Here is a 21,536-nt window from a genome sequence, read left to right on the forward strand (position 1 = left end):
TATTCACAGTAACTGATTATGCTTTCTCTCTTTCAGAAGCTCAGTTCATTCCCAACAAGCAGTTACAGCCCAAAGAGACTCAGATTTACATAAAACTTGTGAAATATGCAATGCAGGCTTTAGATATTTATCAGGTAAGGCAGTGCCCTCCAACCAGGCTCCGAGCGTGGAGGGGAGATGCTAGTGTTGGGTCTTGAGAGTCTCACCTGTCATTATTTGGGCCGTCGACAGTGTTTGTGTATCCGGGTTTGCTTTTGTTCGGCAGTGTAGCAGCACGTTAATGGGAAGAGCCTCCCTTGTGATGTCAGTGTGTGCGTTCTGTGGGGTGGTGGTTGGTGTCAGTGGATAGCAATAGGGACGTAAGTTTACTTAAACAAGATTCAAGTTTACTAAATTTGTTCCTGTGTGGAACCCTTAATAAGCTTTTTTGTTTGTCTTAATTATTTTCCGAAATTAAGCCAAGAATAGTGCATTAAAAGATGGGACGGGACATTTATTATCTAATTGAAATGTTCTGTTTTAGATATGTAGCTAATCTACTTATGGAATATATTCCGAGATGCCTAGTTTTAATGTCCATGGGTTTTCTCCCCGTGCTAGGTCCAGATAGCAGGAAACGGACAGACATACATTCGCGTAGCGAACTGCCAGACCGTCAGAATGAAGGAAGAGAAGGAGGTGTTGGAACACTTCGCTGGCGTGTTCACAATGATGAATCCCCTAACATTTAAAGAGATCTTTCAAACGACAGTCCCTTATATGGTGGAAAGAATCTCAAAAAATTATGCTCTTCAGGTATAAAACTCCTTTTTCATATCTTTTTTTTTTTTTAAAGATTTTATTTATTTATTCATTCGACAGAGAGAGAGAGAGACAGCCAGTGAGAGAGGGAACACAAGCAGGGGGAGTGGGAGAGGAAGAAGCAGGCTCCCAGCGGAGGAGCCTGATGTGGGGCTCGATCCCGTAACGCCGGGATCACGCCCTGAGCCGAAGGCAGACGCTTAACCGCTGTGCCACCCAGGCGCCCCTTCATATCTTTTGAACATTAACTTTAAAGTTACTGGTTTGTGTGTTGAATACTTGGCATTCTGTTGGGAGGGCTTTCTAAATAATATGCCGAAGGATGTGCTCATAGAACCAAAAATTCATTTGGTTAGTTTTTTTTTGAGAGAGAGTGCACACATGCACATGTGCAAACCAGGGGGAGGGGGTTGGCACAGAGGGAGAGAGAGAATCTTAAGCAGACTCCCTGCTGAGCGCAGAGCCTGATGCAGGGTTCGATCCAGGACCTTAAGGTCATGATCTGAGCTGAAATAAAAAATTGGACAATTAACCAACTAGAGAAATATTAGGGTATAATAATAAAATTTTCGGGGTGCCTAGGTGGCTCATGGGTTGGTCATCTGCCTTCGGCTTGAGTCATGATCCCAGGGTCCTGGGATCGAATCCTGTATTGGCCTCCCTGATCAGCAGGGAGTCTGCTTCTCGCTCTCGGTCTCCCCCTCTCTCACATCTTAAAAAAAAAATTTTTTTTTTTTTTTCAAAATATCAAGATGTTTTGGATCAGTTTCTTTCATTAGTAAAAATTAAATATATGGTAGATGTAGGCTCTTGGTATCTGATGGCGAGGATAAAATAAGGGACTTAAGTATTTGGAGTGAACTGCGCCACTTAGCGCTCAGCCGATTTATTAATTTTTTTTCCTTGGGTGGATAATTTCTTGGAGTATCTGATACAGGTTTGATTTTGTATTTTTGGGCAGTTCATTACTTTGTGCTAAAGCTACTTCGAGGAGGGGATTATTTTTGTCACGTGTATGTCTTGTTGGGACAGATTGTTGCCAATTCCTTCTTGGCGAACCCTACTACCTCGGCTCTGTTTGCTACGATTCTGGTGGAGTACCTCCTGGACCGCCTGCCGGAAATGGGCTCCCACGTGGAGCTCTCCAACCTGTACCTCAAGCTGTTCAAGTTGGTCTTTGGCTCCGTGTCCCTCTTCGCGGCTGAGAACGAACAAATGCTGAAGGTAAAGCTCACTTAGATCCGAGCAGACTTTGTTTTGGCTTTTCGTTGTTGTGTTTTGATTCCTGTTTTCACTGCACAGACTGGAGTTGCTTTTTTTATATTTGTAAAGTGCTCTTTGAATTAATAAGTATTTGCAACCAATAAGGGCCAGAGGTGAAACACTTCTCATGTATCTCTAAGCAGAGCTTAATCCGTGATTTAAAGCGAGAACTTCAGAATGCCCGTGGTCGGCAGTGGGTTGCCAGTAGTACTGCCAGCACTGAATTTTTTTCTTTTAACTCAAATTTCTTTCTCTGAATTACACAAGTAAAATAGGAGCACATTGTTCCTGTTTTAAAAACTGAGCGATGGAAAGGAATGAAGAGGGAAAAAATGTCTTCACGAGCTTCTCTTATCCGAGGAGAAACAGCTGGCTCTGTAACCATTCTGATGACATCAGCCATCCTCCACTTGAACTCTATTTCTTCTCTGTGTTCTTATTTTCTGTGGCAATACATGAACATCTCATTTCGGGACCATTTGTTTATTTTCCCCCTTTATATCAAGAATTCTAACCAGTCTGTGTTCCTTATAAAGACCGTTTTGGAGGGCTGTGTCTCCTGACATTTTTGTGCATGACTAATGCAGTATGATTTGATCTCATCAGTTATTTGATTTTAGCAAATGGCTAAAAAACTTACCCGTAGTTCCATCTACCACTGAAAAAGCAGCAGATGGCGTAACAGAAAACCTAATAAAAATTCACTTCCACTGAAGGCAGAATCTTTTAAGTCCTGCAGAAAGTCGAATGTTATCACCAGTTGTCTCTGAAGAGTGATGTCTTCCTGTGGGGGAATTCTGAAGCTGTAAACAAGATCCATTTTTTTCCCCCGGAGTAGTAAATGCACAGATGACAGAGAGCACTAGTCATCTCTGCTTTTATGTGACTTTTCTTGGGGTTTTTTTCAGTTCTATAGTAATCACTTGTCAACAACCTTGATATTACTTTTGTGGTAATAGGAAAGAAAAATACTTAAATTTTTCTAAGAAGAAGTATTTGATTGCAATCTGTGTCCACATGATTTGTTATCTTCAAAAGATTTAAATTTTGCTAACATTAGATACAGAACAACACAACAAAAACGGAGCAAACCCTAATGGTAGGATGTTGGAATATTGTTCCAGGAAAACATTCAAAGAACAAATTTCATAGAACTTTTTGTCAAAAAATATTTATGGTTGATTTAGTCTGTAAAATCAATCTGTCGTGCCACCTGTGACAGCAAATTGGGATCTGTGTCATCGACCACACAGCACTTCTGAGTTCATGTTAAATTAGCCTGTAAAACATTTCATGTGCAGCCTAACCTGCCACATGTTAAAACCGGGACCCGAAGTACAAAATAAAAAGCTAATCTGGCTTAAAATGTTAAAGTTACTATAAGCTAGTAAAGTGCTTTTTTTTAAATTAAAGAAATACCCATTTTTTTCAATTCAATCTTCTAAAACCTTATAATCTCAATTTTTAAAAAAGATTTTATTTATTCATTTGAGTGAGAGAGAGAGAGTGCCCGTACACAAGCAAGGAGGCAGGGAGAGGGGCAGGAGAGAGAGGGACAAGCAGACTCTGCTGAGTGTGAGCTGTGCCTGGGGCTCAGTCTTACCACTGTGAGATCACGACCTGAGCCGAAGTCCAGAGTCAGACGCCCCCTTATAATCTCAATTTTTGTGGCTCTTCCAAGCAATGTGTATCATATTTGATAGTGACGTTTCCCTTCCCTTAGGTGATTTTTTTGCATTTAGGTTGTTATAGGAAATGGGCATCTTCATCTTGTTCAGAGATTTAGTCTTATATAGGAAGTGACCGTATCCACGGGAATTGCAGGGCCGACAGACCCTCCGGTTCCTGCTCCAGAGTGTCATCTTTTCAATATCCGGTAACTACACAGTAACATGGGAACCTGTTAAATGCCTCCTTCATGGTCACCCCGGTGGAAACCAGCATATATTTTAAGACAAATTAATTTGAACCAAATAAAGGTTGGATCAGAATTACCTTCCATTCCTGTTTGCAGTGAACCTTCGGCTTGAATTGTGTGGCCCGCCTCGTTTAGAGCCTGTTAACCTGCCTTTTCTCCGCCCTGCAGCCCCACCTGCACAAGATCGTGAACAGCTCTATGGAGCTTGCACAGACTGCCAAAGAGCCCTACAACTACTTCCTGCTGCTTCGGGCCCTCTTCCGCTCCATTGGGGGAGGCAGCCATGACCTCCTGTATCAGGAATTTTTGCCTCTCCTACCAAACCTCCTGCAAGGTCAGAGCAGTGACTTTGGTTGCCATTTAGTCTTGTGCGCACGTATGAGTTTAGCTGCCTGTGTCTGTGGGGTTCATCCTCTGTATCCAGCGAAGGTCATGGTGAAGGGATGGATGTGCGTGTCACCTGCCAGAGTGTGTGTGTGTGTGTGTGTGTGCGCGCGCGCGCGCGTGTGTGTGTCTATCCATCCCTGTGTCCCACTCTCTTTAAAGGCAGTGGGACTTTGAAGGGAGCCCTCCTGTTCAGGGATGGACCTTCAGAGTTGGAAGGTTTTCGTCACCCTGGTTAGGCCTTGGTTGTATTTGGTAGCATTTGGTAAGCAAGCCTAGAAAATGGTTTCTAGGGCTACTTAGTAATAATATCAGGGATCTCTAGATTGAAAGAGAATCCAAGTAAGACAGGGAAAAAGCAATTATAAAGCTGATTTGTAAGTTTATATTTTTATTTTGTTGCACATCTGCATAAGCAGAATCCTGTAATTGCCATGTAAGCAGGAATGCCTAAACGGGGCTCCTTAAAGAGAAGCCGTTTACAACATATGATACCTAGGAGGCATTGGGAAGTGGTTGACCGCGTTGCCTGTAACATGGCTGTAAATCCACCATCCGTAATCCAGCTCCACTCTCTGTATTTAATCCCATCTCCGGTCATTCCCCAGCCCGAGCCCTCTGCTCTGAGGAGTCTGATTTCCTCGTCCTGCGCTCTGCGCCACATCCCCACGCTTTTTCTAACTACCTAGTTGTGTTCAAGCGGGTCTCCTTCTGGGAATTTGGTCTTTCCCTCTCCCCCCCTCCCCCCGACTCTGAATCCAGTGCTGCTGCTGTGTGATGCCTTCACTGGTGCCTCTTCTCTCTGAGCTCTCACCATCCTCTCTAGCTTGTCTCTGAGCCCTCGGGGCACGTCCTGATCTGACATGTTTCAGTTTGGAAGGAGCCCAGAGTACCCTCATGAAAGGTGGGGAGGTTGACTTTGTAAAAAGGAAGATCCTCTCTATTGATAGGAAACAAAAGTGGGTTTTCTTAAGAAAATGTTTATTTTACAGTGTAGATCTCACCTGTGGTCTGTGGAAGCCTGGTAAAAGATGTGAGGTTGTAAACCTCAAGCTTGAGGTGAATGTGTCTTACTGGAGTTTGTGTCTTTGGATTGGGCTTGTTAGAAACGTAGCATGACTTTTGTGTGTGTATGTGTGTGTATGTTTTTGAGGGGTGGGAGGGGCAGTGGGAGGGAGAATCCCAAGCAGGCTCCGCTCTGAGCACGGAACCCAACACGGGGCTCCATCTCATGACCCTGAGCTGAAGTCAGGAGTTGGACGCTCAACCAACTGAGCCACCCAGGCGCCCCAACATAACGTGGTTTTTAAAAGATGTGTAATATTAACTATTTCATTAAGATTAATTGATGTTAAATAGTTATAGCTTAAAGTATAATTTATAATGGTGTGCAGCCTGCTGTTGTTACAGTGAATGTGACAGAAGGGGTCACGGTTACAGGAAAGATTTAGCTTATAGAATAGATTTAGCTAACGTAGTGGATTATGAGACCTGAGACGTCTTCCCGTCATCACATTAATGCTGATAGTAAGAGGTGGAACCGTTATCTTGTACGGTTCACTTTGGCCTGTCTGGGAGTAACTTCCTTCTCTGACGTCCCCACACGCTGTTTAGGGCTGAACATGCTGCAGAGCGGTTTGCATAAGCAGCACATGAAGGACCTCTTCGTGGAGCTGTGTCTCACGGTGCCCGTGCGGCTGAGCTCGCTCTTGCCGTACCTGCCCATGCTGATGGACCCCTTGGTGTCTGCTCTCAATGGGTCGCAGACGTTGGTCAGCCAAGGCCTGAGGACCCTGGAGTTGTGTGTGGACAACCTGCAACCTGATTTCCTCTATGACCACATTCAGCCGGTCCGTGCGGAGCTCATGCAGGTAGGCCCGCGCGCTCGCCAGCGCCGGCACAGGGCGGGACGCTGGGTGCTCGCGTATCTAGTTTTTACTGGGAATTTTAGGCCAGTGGTGTCCAGAAGTGACGGGCCCCCATGGAGCTCTCTGTGCCCCATGTTGGGTTCTCTGTAGCTTTCAACTTGATGAGTCTCCTGGCTTACGAAAAGATGTGAAGAAATACTCTTAAGTATTGAGTAGACACTGGTTTTGTAGTATTTTCCTTTTTCAGAGAGCTTTCACAAGTGGCACACCTTCCTTCAGTTCATGACCTCTGAAGGCAGGTGTTACGGTTACTACGTGCTGCCAAGGAGAAGCTTCTTAACCACAGAAGCTCTTAAAGAGAAGCAGACTCCTAAGGGAAGCGCAGATGTCCACTTTGGGGTCAAGGGAAGTGAAGCCGATAATCAAGGAGATTGTTTTGAAAACATTTTATATTTTCTCTCCATGAGAGTTTGTATATTAAGTATTCGGTTTTTCCTTCACGTTGTGCGGTCATATTGATTCGTAATGTAGTTGGTAGTTGTCAGAGGTGTAGACTGCCTGTTCCCTACTCATCTGCCTCTTTGGTGTAGAGTATTTGGCCCCAAGTCGGGGTCAGAATGCCAGCTTTATATGATGGAGACGCCCTAACTCCTGAAAGACAGGAGTCCAGATCGGAAACTGCAGCTTGCGCTTGAGGCTAGGGTTGGGAGACTTACCCCACCAGTCCTGACTTGGGCTCCATCTAGGTGGGAGAGGATGGTCCGGGAGGTTGGGTCAAGGCCTCTAAGTCCACCCTCCCACCGTCGTTTGGAGAATTGACCCGAGAGCCTACCTCGAGAACAGCATGATGGTTCTGGAAGGCAGCCCCTGGGCCTGACCCAGGTGTGGCTGAGCACCAAGCAGGAGGAGGAGGCAGGGATGGGCTCATGGGCCTCTTGCCATTCCATGAGGCAGACAGCCCTCGGGAGTGACAGGGGCGAGACTGCTTCCTGCTTCTGGAGACACTGTAAACTTCCCACCCCTGCCCCCACACCAGACAAGGGGCATCTCTCTGTGGTCCCATCAACCAGCACTCCTTCCCGATGCCACCCTCCTGGGGAGTGAAGCAGAATTTCCTGCTCCTGAGGCTATGTGAGGAGTGGTTGGGCGGGGTCCGGGGGTGGAGGTAGGGAGGCTCGGCACCTCTCAGCAGGTGTTCATTAAGGATAAGCCTTTTTGGACCTTTAGGGACAGAAGAGAAATTGAAATTTTGCTTTAAAGAAAAGTTCTAAGATTTTTATGTTGACTGTTCCTAGGGACTAATATTGTTACGGAAGGTGATTTAAGAAAATTGAGTTAAATAGACAGAGTAATTTTTAGGACTTAAGGTAGTTCAGGTAAAGGAATGTGGGAAAATTGACAAGAGTTTTCTGAAACAGCTGAGTGCATGTGGCCCTAATTGTAAGTACGAGGTACACGTCCTTGTCACGTATTCCTGTAACCCAAGTCCTGTGCTATGTTTCTTTCCCCTCTTCACCATCCTTTCTAACGTGAGGTTTGAAATGTGTAAGATAGTTTGTGTGTCGTATTTGCAGGAATTTGTCACGTTTGTACATTATAAAGCTTAACAGTAGGAGTAAAAACCCGAGAACTCACCATCAATCCCAGGACAAGAACTTTACCAGTAATTAGCATTTTTCTCCATCCTCTGATTGTATTTTGTATATATGCTGAAACCATATGTTGCGTAGTTTTCGTGCTTTTGAGCTCTGTGATACTTACCATATACTACGGTTTATATTTCAGGGGCATGGAAGGACGTTTATGTTTATGTGTGTGTTTTCTTTAAAGACACAATGTTTCTGGAAGGACACACAAGACTGATAACATTGGTTTCTCCCAAGCACAGGAAGTGCATGTTTGCAGGGGACGGAGATGGGAGGAAAACTTTTTGCTGTATAGTCTTTTATAACTTCCAAATTTTGATTTATGAACCACGAGAATGCAGCACCTTGAAAGGATTTTAATGGAAGTATGTTGGGTTGTAGGCTTTATGGCGCACCCTGCGCAATCCTGCTGACAGCATTTCTCATGTGGCCTACCGTGTACTTGGTAAATTTGGTGGCAGTAACAGGAAGATGTTGAAGGAGTCCCAGAAGCTGCACTATGTTGTGACTGAGGTTCAAGGCCCAAGTATCACAGTGGAGTTTTCCGATTGTAAAGCATCTCTCCAGCTCCCAATGGAGAAGGTAAATTTGGAAGTCTTCAGGAGCTTAAAGATACTACATGTTTCGTTTTAAGAATGTGGATTTCTATTTGAAAATATATAAACAAAATGTACTTTCTTGGGAGGGAATTTCTTTTTTTTTTTTTTTTTTAAGATTTTGTTTTTAAGTAATCTCTGTACCCAATGTGGGGCTCTAATTCAAAACCCCGAGATCAAGAGTCACATGCTCTACCGACTGAGCCAACCAGATGCCCCTTGGGAGGGAGTTTCTAACTTAAAGTACAAAATGTATTTGGGGACCAGCTTGGTTGGCAAGGGGCCTTTCAGAATACCAGGAGGCCGGTGGAGGTATGCTGCACGAGAACTTGGGACCCTTGAGCAATTTTGTCTTTCCTGGTAGAGCGGGAGGTGGTGATGCCCAGCCCATCCTACCCTTGAACTTGGTCTGTTTTGATGCCTGGCAGGCTTTACTTCAAGTGTCTTTTGGAACCCAAGTTAATCCCATACTTGTCACTCCTGAGCACCTGTGTCTCTCCCATTCTCTACCCAAAGCGAGCACCTGCTGTCTCTCCTGGCTCCTTAGCCCTCTGAGGACAGCTCTGTGCTCTCTCCATCCACTTAAAGCTCCTGTTTTGTTGGGTAAAAGATGGACGGACTATGTCTCCAGCGTCTTGCCAGAATGTCCCACTCTGCTACTTTTGCTTTATCTTTATTGAAAGCTGTTTTTCCCTCACCTCACCGAGCCTCCCAGTCCTTTGTCACCTGCATGTTGATATTGTTCCACTTGATTCTAATCTACGTTGTCTAGGTCGACTCTCCCCCTTATCACAGAGCCAGCCTTCTTCCACCTTGTCTTACAGCTTTTGTTACCATTATCTAGCCATTATATACTGGGTACTTTTTTTTTTTTTTTTTAAAGGGTGTTAGAGTAGCCTTTTGCTTGCATCTGTGTGACTCAGCTGTTTTGTAAGCCAGATGCCAGCTGGGATTCCTGAGCTCCTTGCAGATCTGGTCTTAAACCAGCATTCTGTGGCCTGGGATGACTCACAGTCCTCCCCCTGCTCAGGCTAACTGTCCTTTTGTGTTGTTTCCTGCCTGTTCAACCTGTCTGTGTACAAATTTTACCCACGTAGTAGGTTCTGTGATTTTTTTTTCTTTTTTAAACCAGACTTCCCTAATATCTGGGAGGAATGATACCCATCATGAGTAAATGTCCCTCTAGAGTTATTTTCCATCATCATCTCTCAGTCGTCCTATCCCCACACTTCCTCAAGCACATGCGTTGTCCCTGACCCTCCCCGAGCCCCATCCCGTAGATGGGTGTGCTCTCCACACCTCAGGGGAGGTGCAGCCCCAGCTTCTCACCCAGACCTTTCTAAAAACTATCTGCCTATTAAACACTAGTTTCCTCCTAAGAGACTGCAGCTAAAAATCCTTGACATTGAAAGTTGCTGTAGTGAACATCCTGTGTCAGTAGCACATTCCTGCATTTTAGGTAATTTCTTTAATACGGGATTCTCTTTGCTTCAGCCCTGTCAGTGGTGAGGTGGGTATTAGTACTGAAAACTAAGGTATCTGACTTGTATTTGATCTCTGCATAGACTAAGCAGAGCCAGAAAATCTCCTGAGAAATAGTTTTTCCCAAAAGAAGAAATCCAAGTTTTGAAGATAGGCTTCCAAGTCCTCCTGCACTCCCACATGGACTTCAGGGGTGCGAGGGGCCGGTTTCCCAGCACCCCGCTGCAGCTGGAGGGGCTGCCAAGGTGAAGGGAAGAAGCAATGTGGCCAAGTCGAGTGCCAGTGAATCCCCATTAGGATAATCCTGCTTTTGGCACACTTTACAATCCTTTATTCTTTTGGCGAGTAATTGGCTCAAAGGTTACATTGATCCTTAACCACTCCCAAAATTATCCCTGTAAGCCGGGGTGACTCAGCGAGGAGCTGTGGTCCTGCTCCGTGTGGCCATGTATGAGTCTGCAGGGCTGCTGTCCCTGTCAGCCCCTCTCTGCTTCCTCACACACGGCCTGGGGACGTCTTTCCTCTTTAACACAGATCAGTTTTTTGATTGATAGGTATATAATTGTCATTAAGGGTCACTAGCCTCTTAGCTGTGAAAGGCTTCACGTGATTTTGTGTGCGATTGTGCCTTTCCCGCCTTCCTGGTCAACCTAACTGAATAGGATAAAATGTGTGTGTAGCTATGTAGGTTTTCTGGAAAAATAAAGAAAACCCTTTTATTTTCTAAAGAGAGAATTGAGTAATTGTGTAATTTCTGCATAAACTATAGTTTCTGTGTTTCTTTGCTACAGGCCATTGAAACGGCTCTGGACTGCCTGAAAAGTGCCAACACTGAGCCCTACTACCGGAGGCAAGCATGGGAGGTGATCAAGTGCTTCCTGGTGGCAATGATGAGTCTAGAGGACAACAAACACGCCCTCTACCAGCTTCTTGCGCACCCTAAGTATGTCAGGAATGTGGTTCTCCACGATCGGTGTGTCTTATATCAGGATGTAGGGGTGCAGAGGACCTCCCAGATTTCCTAGTGCTAAGTGTATGCTCCCGAGAGTCGGGACGTTCACATGTTACCTGCCTCGCGGTGCTTTTCTGGGCTTTTAGAGAAAATGAAGAGGAGAAACCAGGTGCTTGAGAATTCGAGTGGACCTCAGTCGTCATGTTTCTGATGGTCGCCTCCCCCTGAGGTTGTCCGCTTCAGGAGGCAATGGTCCTGCCCTTTTCTCTCCTGTTGCTCACCCATGTATCCATAGTGCCTGGCACATGGCGGACGTTCAGTGGATCTTTTGCTTTTCTGGTCCACAGTGATTGTTTCATTCCCCAGATATTTGTCCTGTGATACTTGTATTTTGCTCTTACCCGTTAGGGCTGTCACCTTAGACGATCACGTGTGATCATGTATGTTATCTTGCTGTGTTCCACGTTTTGGGGAAGGGACCTTCCCTCTGTATTTTCACATTTCTCACGGCATCAGTGATGGGTGACACGCACGGCCAGTAAGGTCTGGAACCTCGTCTGATTCTGCTCCCGTGAGGTGACTTTTCAACACATAACGGGCATAGGGCTGTCTTTAGTGTAAGTTTTTTTTTCATTTCTGTTTGCTCGTTGATGGGGTTACTTCTTAGAATTTGGTTTACTTAGTTATAAAAGCTGGAAGTCAAACCTCAACTTTCTTTAAAACTAAAAATACAGAATCTGCCGCCATGTTGTAGCATCGCTCTGATTCATCGCCTGTGCTCATATTACGTAGAACGTACTGGGTGTCTCTAGAACCACTGGTTATAAGCGTTCATAAGGGAATTCATCATGTAAGTCCTGGTGGAATCATGAGCTCAGGACTTGTGTTGCAAGGATGGATTCAATTTTATCTTTCAGCTTTACAGAAAAGACCATACCTAACGTCATCATATCGCATCGCTACAAAGCACAAGACACTCCAGCTCGGAAGACGTTTGAGCAGGCCCTGACCGGGGCGTTCATGTCTGCTGTCATTAAAGATCTCCGGCCCAGCGCCCTGCCCTTTGTCGCCAGCCTGATCCGCCACTACACGATGGTGGCAGTTGCCCAGCAGTGCGGTGAGTCGGGCAGAGGAAGTGGTTATGGGACGTCCTTGGGGTGCTTCAGGAATGCGATCAGGACGTCATGGTGTTTCTGGGGAGCGTTTGGCTGGTTGATTTCAGTGACAGGTGCAGTACTGACTTGAAAACTGTTACCTGTTTCTCTGTCCAGTACGCCCAGTGGAAGATTTTCACCCTTTGTTTTTCATGAAAATGGGGCCAGAATACTTCTGGACACTGTGTATGAGACAGTTTGTGGTCTCCCTCATTGTCGGTCTTCCCATCACGTGTGGTTTGCCAGGGCCCAGCCTCCCCTCCCAACCCTTCGGCCGGCTCCGCTGTGCGGTGCTCATTCCTGCTGTTCCCACCTCTGCTCTGGGGTCCTCAGGCTCCGGATGGAGAGGGACCACTTTCGTTTGTCTGCTTGTTTTCCCTTTCTAATCCATCGCATACTGGTGGTGCTCTTGCAAAAGACAATACAGTGTCTCAACACTACCAGTAGCTATAGAAGTTTCTGAACACTGACTCCCAGTTTTTGCAGCTCCTCCCAGACCAGCGCCGGTCAGTGGACACACTGGAGCAGTGCTGTGGCAGTTGTGTCCCCGGGCCCCTCACCCTCCAGATGGACAGAGCAGCTTTCTCTGAGCGCTGCAGAACACCGAGAACTTTCCCTCTTATAACTCCTCTTGCCCTTCTCGGCTCGAATAGTCAGTGCTAGCCCGTTGATCTTAGAACATTTCTCGGTGTCCCTCTGTTAACATCTTTCCAGCATACCTATAAGCCGCTTGATCACAAACGCCCATCTTGCTGGGTACCTGCGAGGCATTAATTGATAGCAGATCGTTCTCTGTGTGGGTTGGGTGTCATGGCTGGGTTGCCTTTTAATTATTATTTGAGTCGGGAATGTCCAGAGCGTAGCCCATACTCATTTCTGTGCTGTGTCCCTTGGCCTGTTCAATTATTTTTTTAAAAGAAGATACATGGTTCTCATTATCATAGAGAAAATCTAAAAAGAATACAGTTTATAATGGAAAACATTGAGAAAAATATCTTCAGTGCAAATCAGACCACTTAGTTTACAAGTGAGTGCAGTTCAGCAGAAGTCGGTCACAAGTACCAGCTTTGGCTCGTATTGAGCTCCTAACCTCGAATTAAAAAATGAGGTCGTTCGGGGCGCCTGGCTGGCTCAGTCGGTGGAGCTTGTGACTCTTGATCTTGGGCCGTGAGTTCGAGCCCCACGTTGGGACTAGAGATTACTTTAAAAAAAAACCTTTCTGATGAGGTGGTTTGCCATTTGAGGGACAGAAACGTGCATGCAAATAAGCTCTGCTTTCTCCCGTGCCTGCTGCCTCTCTTCCAGGTCCTTTCCTGCTCCCTTGCTACCAGGTGGGCAGCCAGCCCAGCACAGCCATGTTTCACAGTGAAGAAAATGGGTCGAAAGGAATGGATCCATTGGTCCTTATTGATGCAATCGCTATTTGTATGGCATATGAAGAAAAGGAACTTTGCAAGATTGGGGAGGTGGCCCTAGCTGTGATATTTGATGTTGCAAGTATCATCCTGGGCTCAAAGGAGAGGGTAAGGAAGGACTGAGGAGTATCTGCTAGTTTGGGCATATCGGTGCCTGTGGGTAGTCATTCTAGAAACTGGTTATGCGGAGTGGCGATAACAGGACGGTGTGTGTGTGTGTGTGTGTTTTTCTCCCCAGGCATGCCAGCTGCCTCTGTTCTCATACATCGTGGAGCGCTTGTGTGCGTGCTGCTATGAGCAGGCCTGGTACGCAAAGCTGGGTGGTGTGGTGTCCATTAAGTTTCTCATGGAGCGGCTGCCTCTCACTTGGGTTCTCCAGAACCAGCAGACGTTCCTCAAAGCACTTCTCTTTGTCATGATGGACTTGACTGGAGAGGTAGGTGCTGGGTGGCCCCAAACCGAACCAGGCTGTTCCAGAAGCTGATTTGCCTAGAGAATAGTTAGTATGAGGCAGTTCTGCCCGTGTACTCTCCTAGAAGCTTAGACTTCATTATAGCGTCTCTAACATGAGGACAGATCAGGACCCCCGCAGGCTCTCCCTGGTTGCCTGAGTGTCTGTCTGCGTCAGTAAAGAACCGTCGCAGACCAGAGCACTTAACGCGGTACAGCTGTAGAGGGAAAGAGTTCTGCTCACTCTTGCCGCGGGGCGAAATAGTGCACGTGCTGCAGGAGTTTGTCTGGAAGCTGCATTCTTTACAAAGCTGTGCGCAGGTGTAACTCAGATGGAATGTGGTGCGCCTTGCCCGCGTATCTGTTTGGGAAATACAGGGAGTTTGTCTAGATCCCCATTTTCTTTTCTGAGTGACCTGCAGGAATGCTTAGGTGATTTAGCCCCTGAAGTACTGTATGGAGGTGATGAAGTAGTCTTGCTCAGTTAGCTCACCTGGGGTGGGGGGGTGTGGACCCGCAGCAGCAGACCCTTCCGTTCTAAGGAGTCCCTGGCCTGCAGGTTTCCAATGGGGCTGTTGCCATGGCAAAGACCACCTTGGAGCAGCTTCTGATGAGGTGCGCGACGCCTTTAAAGGATGAGGAGAGAGCCGAAGAGATCGTGGCTGCTCAGGAGAAGTCCTTTCACCATGTGACGCATGACTTGGTCCGAGAAGTCACCTCTCCAAATTCCACTGTGAGAAAACAGGCCATGCATTCACTGCAGGTCTTGGCCCAGGTCACTGGAAAAAGTGTCACCGTGATCATGGAGCCCCATAAAGAGGTGAGATTTCTGTCCCTGGAACTAGGATAATTTGAGCAAAACTTTTAAGATCTTTTTCCTTCAAATCTGACTTGAAGAGGATATGTAGTTTGTGATTTCGCGTCCGCTTCACAAGGTGCTACCATGCATGCTCTCTTTGACCTCAGATACGCAAAAAAAGCAATGTGCTGCTGTTAATGGCTCTATCCATAGTCCGCGTCAAAAGAACCGGAAGGCTCGTTTCCTGGGTCTCTGTAGCACAATCTGGTCGCTCTTTCCTTGTTTTGTTTAAGAGCGGTTACTCGGGAGACTCAGGATTCAGCGTATCTGACACGTAACTGTCCACCAGCCGGCTTTAGGGCATGGAATATACCCTCCCTTCCCTCACTAACAGACAGTGTAACTTGCATCTCACGGTTTTCAGATGGATAGTTTCAGAATATTGTGGTGAGCAGTGCGTGCCCTCTGAGGGATGGCTGGTGAGTAGTGCTTCCTCCTTGCCCCCCTCCTCCAGGATATGGTGCCACCTAAGAAGCACTTGCTCAGACACCAGCCTGCCAATGCGCAGATCGGCCTCATGGAGGGGAACACGTTCTGCACCACGCTGCAGCCCAGGCTCTTCACGATGGATCTTAACGTGGTGGAGCATAAGGTGTTCTACACAGAGGTAGGGGGGTGGTGGTGCGGCGTGGTGTGGATGGTGATGACGTATGTCTGGTAGCCTGTCTTTGTGCGCGAAGACCGGTCAGGCAGCACTCAGAGATGGCACGGGTGGTGACCACAGGTAACCAGCCCTAACCTGGCACAGCGCCCCGTGCAGGTACGTGACCAGAGGTGGGCCTGCTGACCGGAGATGTTCCAGCAAACACGGCCGTGTTCCGAGTCCTTAGAACTCTGTTAGCCTTCTCCAGGCCACCTTGCTCTGCAGAGCCTTAAGGATATAATCTAGAGAAAGATGGACTCTGCTTTGCTCACTCTCATCGGCTGGTGCCCAGAATAAGACTGGCTCAGGGAAAGTGCCAGCGTATCGAATGCACTCATCAGTTAAGAACGTGCCGTGTGCTGGTGAGACCCTGCTCCGCATGAATGCCATTATTGAGCTCTGACAGCTCTCCGTGAACTGTAGATACCGATTATTCTCGTTTGGGGCAGTGGCACATGGCATCCTGCAAGTGTTTGTAAACATTCTAGTTATGGGGTCGTATTAGGCAGAGAGAAACAGATTGAACTGTAGATACTGTCAGATTCTAAGCATTAATTCGTAGAATACAGTAATGGTCTGTTGGTCTCAACGTGAAGTTTTTTTTACGACCTGAGGCATTGTCAGAGTAAACTGAGGCAAAAGCCGTCAGGAAGCAAGGTCTTTCTGATCCACGCTAAGTTTGAATTTCCCGTTACGAAAAAATTTACCTCTTGAGTTTTGAAGTCCTATGTATTTGCTTGGACATAGAATCCTGTGATCACATGGTCTCGCTTTTATACCGTGTTGTATCCCTTGTGTAGGAGTCATACTTCATATGACAGAGGTTCTCAGAGAGCCACCGGAGAATGCGAGGAAGGTTCCCTTTGGTGGTTCCAGAAGCAGATGTGTTTTAACCTGTGTGGAATATTCCTCACTAAGCTTAAGTCCAGAGCCTGGTAGTGTTGAGTGATACGTCTCAGGGAATGCAGCTGGTTTCCCAAGTGTTTATCAGCGCACTCACTGGCTATGTCAGAACATGTGAGGGCCTGAGTCCTCTTCCTGGAGGTTTGGGGTCAGCCCTACAGATAAACCACCTGCCAGCTTCCCAGGTGATTCTGGTGTATGCTCGCTCTCTGTCTAGACAGAGCTACACACACGTGTGTATATAGGAGGGGAGTAATTAGTCATGAGGGAGTGGAATAGGGTGGTGGCTTGGAGTGCTTTTTAGTATATATCCTTTTTTGCTGTTCAAAATCTTTACTAGGTAGGAATCTTTAAAGGAAAAATGATAACAGTAAAGTTTATACCATTTCCCCAGGATGTAAATAGAAGGGGAAAACAGTAATAGAACAACATATGTGATATTTCGGGTATTAGATATATTAATATATACTGGGGGTCTTATAAAATGTCCAGAAACATAGCCACAGGAATCTCTGAGTTACGGGATTCCCAGTGACTTTCAGCTTCTTTCTTTATACTTTTCTGTACTTGGGGGGAAGAAGTATTACCACTCCGATATTGAATTATAGCATATGTTTGTCGAGCACTGGCCCCACAGCACTGGGAAGCAGCTCTGAGTAAGGAGGGAGATGTACCTGCCATCATGATATTTGCAGTTCAAGTGATCCCCTGGGTAGAGAGACAATGTTACGGTATCAGAATGGGTGAGAAAGTGCCTAAGAATTTATTTCACTACTGAGGTTGACAGAGTTTGCTTTAGAAGGAAACTGTCACTTTTGATATTAAGTTCCCTAGGGTTTGAGTTTAGTCAATTGTTAATTGTGTTGTGTGCGTGTAAGATCGCTGTGTTCTGTTATTTTCAAGGTTACTGTGTCTTCACAGTAAGAGCTGGTTATATTAAATTATTTTATCTTTTACAGCTGTTAAATTTGTGTGAGGCTGAGGACTCGGCTTTAACAAAGCTGCCGTGTTACAAAAGTCTTCCATCACTTGTTCCTTTGCGAATTGCGGCTCTGAGTAAGTTAATTCAGTCAAAACAAGTCATGGGTACGAAGGTGCAAGGAGGCAGTGGCCTCTTGGGGGGTTTTATTTTTTTATGTTCTCTTTAAGGTGGATAATTACGTTTGTGTGTTTATCAAATGACATAATGAGATGTCAATGGGTTATATAGATTGTTAGGATTTAAAAGTTTACTCTTACAAACTATTTTACTTTATAGTAATTAACTCTTAATGCTCTAGCTCTCTGATGAATCTGACACTCTGGTTGGAGAGAGTAGTGCTGGTGTTCATACGTTGCCGGTTTCACCCAAATCGGAGTATATGGGAAGATCTGCAATCTTCATAGGCTTTTCAGTGGTCGGTAGCATTTGAGAACCCTGCTCTTCAGGCTTCCATGAGCAATGTCAGCTACATTGTTGAATTTTTACTCACTTGAATTCTACTCACTTAGAAGCGTCACCCCCCCACTTTCTTTTTTTTTTTTTTTTTTTTTTTTAGTAAATATATTCCCAGTACAAATTTTTCTAGTTGACGTGGTCTCTTGCTTTGTTGGTTTTTATACTCTACGTGAGATGTTGCCAGAGCCCTCCGTGAATTAGAGGTAGAGGAGCTGAGAGAGGCAGACCGTAATACCTGCGTTCGAGCGTGGGGCTGGGGCGTGGAGGACACAGCAGGCGGGAGGGAGGGAGGCGCTCTGCAGCCAAGTTTGGCGGCTTCTTTCTTCGGTGGGGATTCCTTTTCTTCTGGTGCCTCTCATGCAGTCCTCTTGTCTAATATGGGCATTGCTCTTGGTCGGATGTTATCTCTCAGCTAACAGAGAAGATTGAGGTGTGTCCCCTTTTCTAAGAATATTTGTGTTCTCAAAGCCTTTAACTCCCCATGTTAGGAGGAGGCTGCTGATGAGACACAGGTAGTGGAACAGAAGCCAGGCTGCGTGTGTGCGTGTGTGTGTGTGTGTATGCCCTCTGCACCAGAGTTCAAGGCCAGCCCTCTGTGTCACTTCCGTGTGTGTTTGCCCGCAGCTCAACCATCCTCTCACCCTATACGGGGATGTCTTGGGGAAGGGGTGTCAGCGGATGCCCTCTGTTTTCCCCCTCCAGCCCTTCTATCTGGACGGGCTAGTATTTATCATGGCCTTTCTGACAGGCTGACTTCCCTCTTAGCCAACACTGAACATGTGCGTTAGGAGACCGTGTATTCTTTGGTCTTTCTCGAGGCCAGACACTGGGAAGTGCTTCAATGATTCATACTTGGTGTTGGTTTGTAAGAGCCTTTAGAACAAGGGAATTGTTCATATATTTTTCAGGTTAGTAATAAAATTGTATTGCTTTCTCTCCCTAAAGATGCGCTCGCTGCCTGCAATTACCTTCCTCAGTCAAGAGAGAAGATCATCGCTGCACTCTTCAAGGCCCTGAATTCCACAAACAGCGAGCTGCAGGAAGCCGGAGAAGCCTGCATGAGAAAGGTGAGCGAGTGGCGTGTGCGTGCAAATGTACATATGTTCTGTCTCCAGGGTTCTTCCCGTTCACCTGGTTTGTGCACCTGGAAGTCCGCCTCGCGTGAATATGCACTGAATTCCAGTAACGTCTCCTCTTGTTTCCTAGTCACACTGAGCCTTTTAAAATTTTCAACAGTAATGACTAATCTTCATTTCATTGTAAATTTTTGGAATGTACGTGGTTAATATTCCACAAACTTGCTTCCAGGGCTGAATGAGTTTATTCTGTTATAAAATACATTCTGTTGTCTATTTTCCTTTGCAACCTTTCTTTTTAAATAGTTTTTGGAAGGTGCTACCATAGAAGTAGATCAAATCCATACGCACATGCGGCCTTTGTTGATGATGCTGGGGGATTATCGGAGCTTGACGCTGAACGTCGTGAATCGTCTGACTTCCGTTACCAGGCTCTTCCCAAACTCCTTCAATGATAAATTTTGTGATCAGATGATGGTAAGCCAAATGCATTTAAATATACTCTGTAATCAACCTGAAATTTTAACTATTTATTTTTATTTTTATTTTTTTTTGGTAAATAATATATATGTATACATATGTGGTTTAAAATTCAAGAAGTGCAAAGGGGTACGTGAAGGTCTCCTGGCCCTGTCCTCCAGCAGCCTACCTCCCCTTTCCGGGGACAGCCAGTGAGCCAGTGTTAACAGTTTCCTGTATGTCCGTCTAGAGAGGTTTTTTATTTGTAGTAGGACATACGTATATTCTTTTTTGTTTCCCTCAAACGGAAGCACCGTATACACACAGTTCTTACTTTTTGTATTTACCACTCGTCCTTTCAGATCAGATCATGAAGTGCTTCTTCCTTCTGTCTTGTGGCTGCATAATATTTCGTACGTGCACACGGCAGAATTCATTTCACCGTCCGCCACTGACGGCGTCTCGATTGCTCCTAGTCTTTTGCTGTTATAGACAGTGATGTAGTGAAAAACGTGTAAGAACTTTAGAAGTCTTTAGGGTTTTTAAAATTACCAGGGAAGTAATTATGCAAATAAAATACCTGTTTGACAGTGTTTAAATTTGGGGGATAAGCAGATAAAGGAGATTCAGCTATTTAACTTTCTTATGCATTCAGTTTTGCTTCTGGTAAGTAGACGTTTATAAATAACTTAGGATTTCATGGTACATTACTGCAAACATGCATGTACTTTTCATGCTTATGTTTCTCAAGTGGCCTCGGCCGTTTAGACATCTCAGGATACTGAAGGTATTTGTTTCGGTAGCCGTAGTACATGTAGTGTGTGTGGAGTGCAGATCTGCGGACGTGTGAGGGCCACACAGCTTTTTACCTCACATACGGTGTCTTCGCATCCGCAGTCACCTAAGAGAGGAACATTGACCAAAACACCTGACTGGGAGTTGGGAGTATTGTGGTTGGCCCTATTAAAAATTGCAGCTGATGCCCTATTAGAGTGTTACCGGGAACCAGTATTCCATGGGAGTAAATTTTCTAAATCGGAAGGCTCCTTCCTCTTTAGCTTCCAGATGTGTGTAACACACACGCCCTTCCAGTGTCCATGCACGCACACCTTCACAGGCGTGGTCACGGTCACTTCCTAACGCAAGCGCCTCAGATCCGCACTTTATCCTCTGTCACGTTGCAGCTCTCGGTGTGTGCAGTGTGAGACCCGTGAGTGTGTTCCAGGGGGTCCAGCGTGGCTGTTTTCTTCTCTTCCCTCTCCGCTGCCATCTCTTGCTGCCTTTGCCTGCTTACTGGAGACGACGTGTTTGTGGCTAGTTGGTTGGTTTACCGCCAGGCAGACCCTTGACATTTGCTGTGAGCTGGGAATTGACCCCGTGAACGTTGTTGCCCAGATATTTTAGAGCGGTCCGAAGGGACTGCTGTACGACCTTCCAGTCCGTAGTTTCTGACGTAGGCCAGAGTCTTTTCTCCCTACAGTGAAGTCTGGGGCCTTGTGTGTCTGGTTTGTTGAGGGAACTTTTTCCCTGTTTCTGACATGAGAGCCGTTTTCAGAAGGGTGAAAATTTCCTTGAAGGTGGATAGTGTTGATGTACTTGGATAAAGAAAGACTGAAGCTGCCGTTTGTCCAGTCATTTTCCTCTGGCCCCCACCCTGCCCGAGCCCAGCCTGTGCTGACGGTGCGTGTGTGTTTGGGGCGGGGGTCTTCGAATGTGGCCCGTGCCTGCCACACGTAGGCAGGGGTGGGGCGGTGGTCAAGCACACATTTGCCCTTTTGAGTCCTGTTCTTCAGAGCTGTGCTCGATCACTGAGCTTTTGTTTTCCCGCGTATGATACGCTTTTGGGGTTAACAGCTCAAGCCTTCAGCATAATTTTAAGAGCTAAGATACCCTGCAGTGTAGGATGGGCATTCACGAAAACAGCCCTGAAAGTTTGCCTTTTTAAAAAACATGAGCTGCTTGACACTTGACTTTGAAGTCTCTTTTGTGGGTATCTGCTGTGGATAGCTCCTTAATGAACTAGAAGTGAATTTATATACAATTAGTGGGTTTGGTTTTTTTCCTCTGGGGACTCTGAAAGCAGTGGCTAGCTAACGCAGCTGGCTGCTTCCTCCGCCCTTTGCTTTTGTTCCTCTCTCATCTTTGGTAAAATAGCTGTTGTAGGAAGATAGAGTTTCATGAACCTGGATCTTGGTGATTATTAGTATCTTTCCAGGAATTTTACTGGCG

At 46.0% G+C, this 21,536-nt stretch overlaps 1 protein-coding gene across 1 annotated transcript in view; it reads left to right on the top strand.

Annotated features, from left to right (window-relative positions):
- The window catches only part of LOC103670100 (transformation/transcription domain associated protein), a 110,220-nt gene that overhangs the window by 24,103 nt on the left and 64,581 nt on the right, over positions 1-21,536 (top strand). The window contains exons 16-30 of the mRNA XM_040634781.1: positions 37-134; positions 601-795; positions 1,834-2,025; positions 4,151-4,316; positions 5,981-6,237; positions 8,262-8,462; positions 10,750-10,901; positions 11,828-12,027; positions 13,370-13,587; positions 13,718-13,915; positions 14,489-14,749; positions 15,216-15,395; positions 17,294-17,390; positions 18,718-18,839; positions 19,155-19,325. Of these exons, the coding sequence (XP_040490715.1) occupies positions 37-134; positions 601-795; positions 1,834-2,025; positions 4,151-4,316; positions 5,981-6,237; positions 8,262-8,462; positions 10,750-10,901; positions 11,828-12,027; positions 13,370-13,587; positions 13,718-13,915; positions 14,489-14,749; positions 15,216-15,395; positions 17,294-17,390; positions 18,718-18,839; positions 19,155-19,325 (2,708 nt within the window). The remainder of the gene's footprint in view (positions 1-36; positions 135-600; positions 796-1,833; positions 2,026-4,150; positions 4,317-5,980; positions 6,238-8,261; positions 8,463-10,749; positions 10,902-11,827; positions 12,028-13,369; positions 13,588-13,717; positions 13,916-14,488; positions 14,750-15,215; positions 15,396-17,293; positions 17,391-18,717; positions 18,840-19,154; positions 19,326-21,536) is intronic.

This window comes from Ursus maritimus, unplaced genomic scaffold (assembly GCF_017311325.1).
Source record: "Ursus maritimus isolate PB19 unplaced genomic scaffold, ASM1731132v1 scaffold_2, whole genome shotgun sequence".
Classification (NCBI taxonomy): domain Eukaryota; kingdom Metazoa; phylum Chordata; class Mammalia; order Carnivora; family Ursidae; genus Ursus; species Ursus maritimus.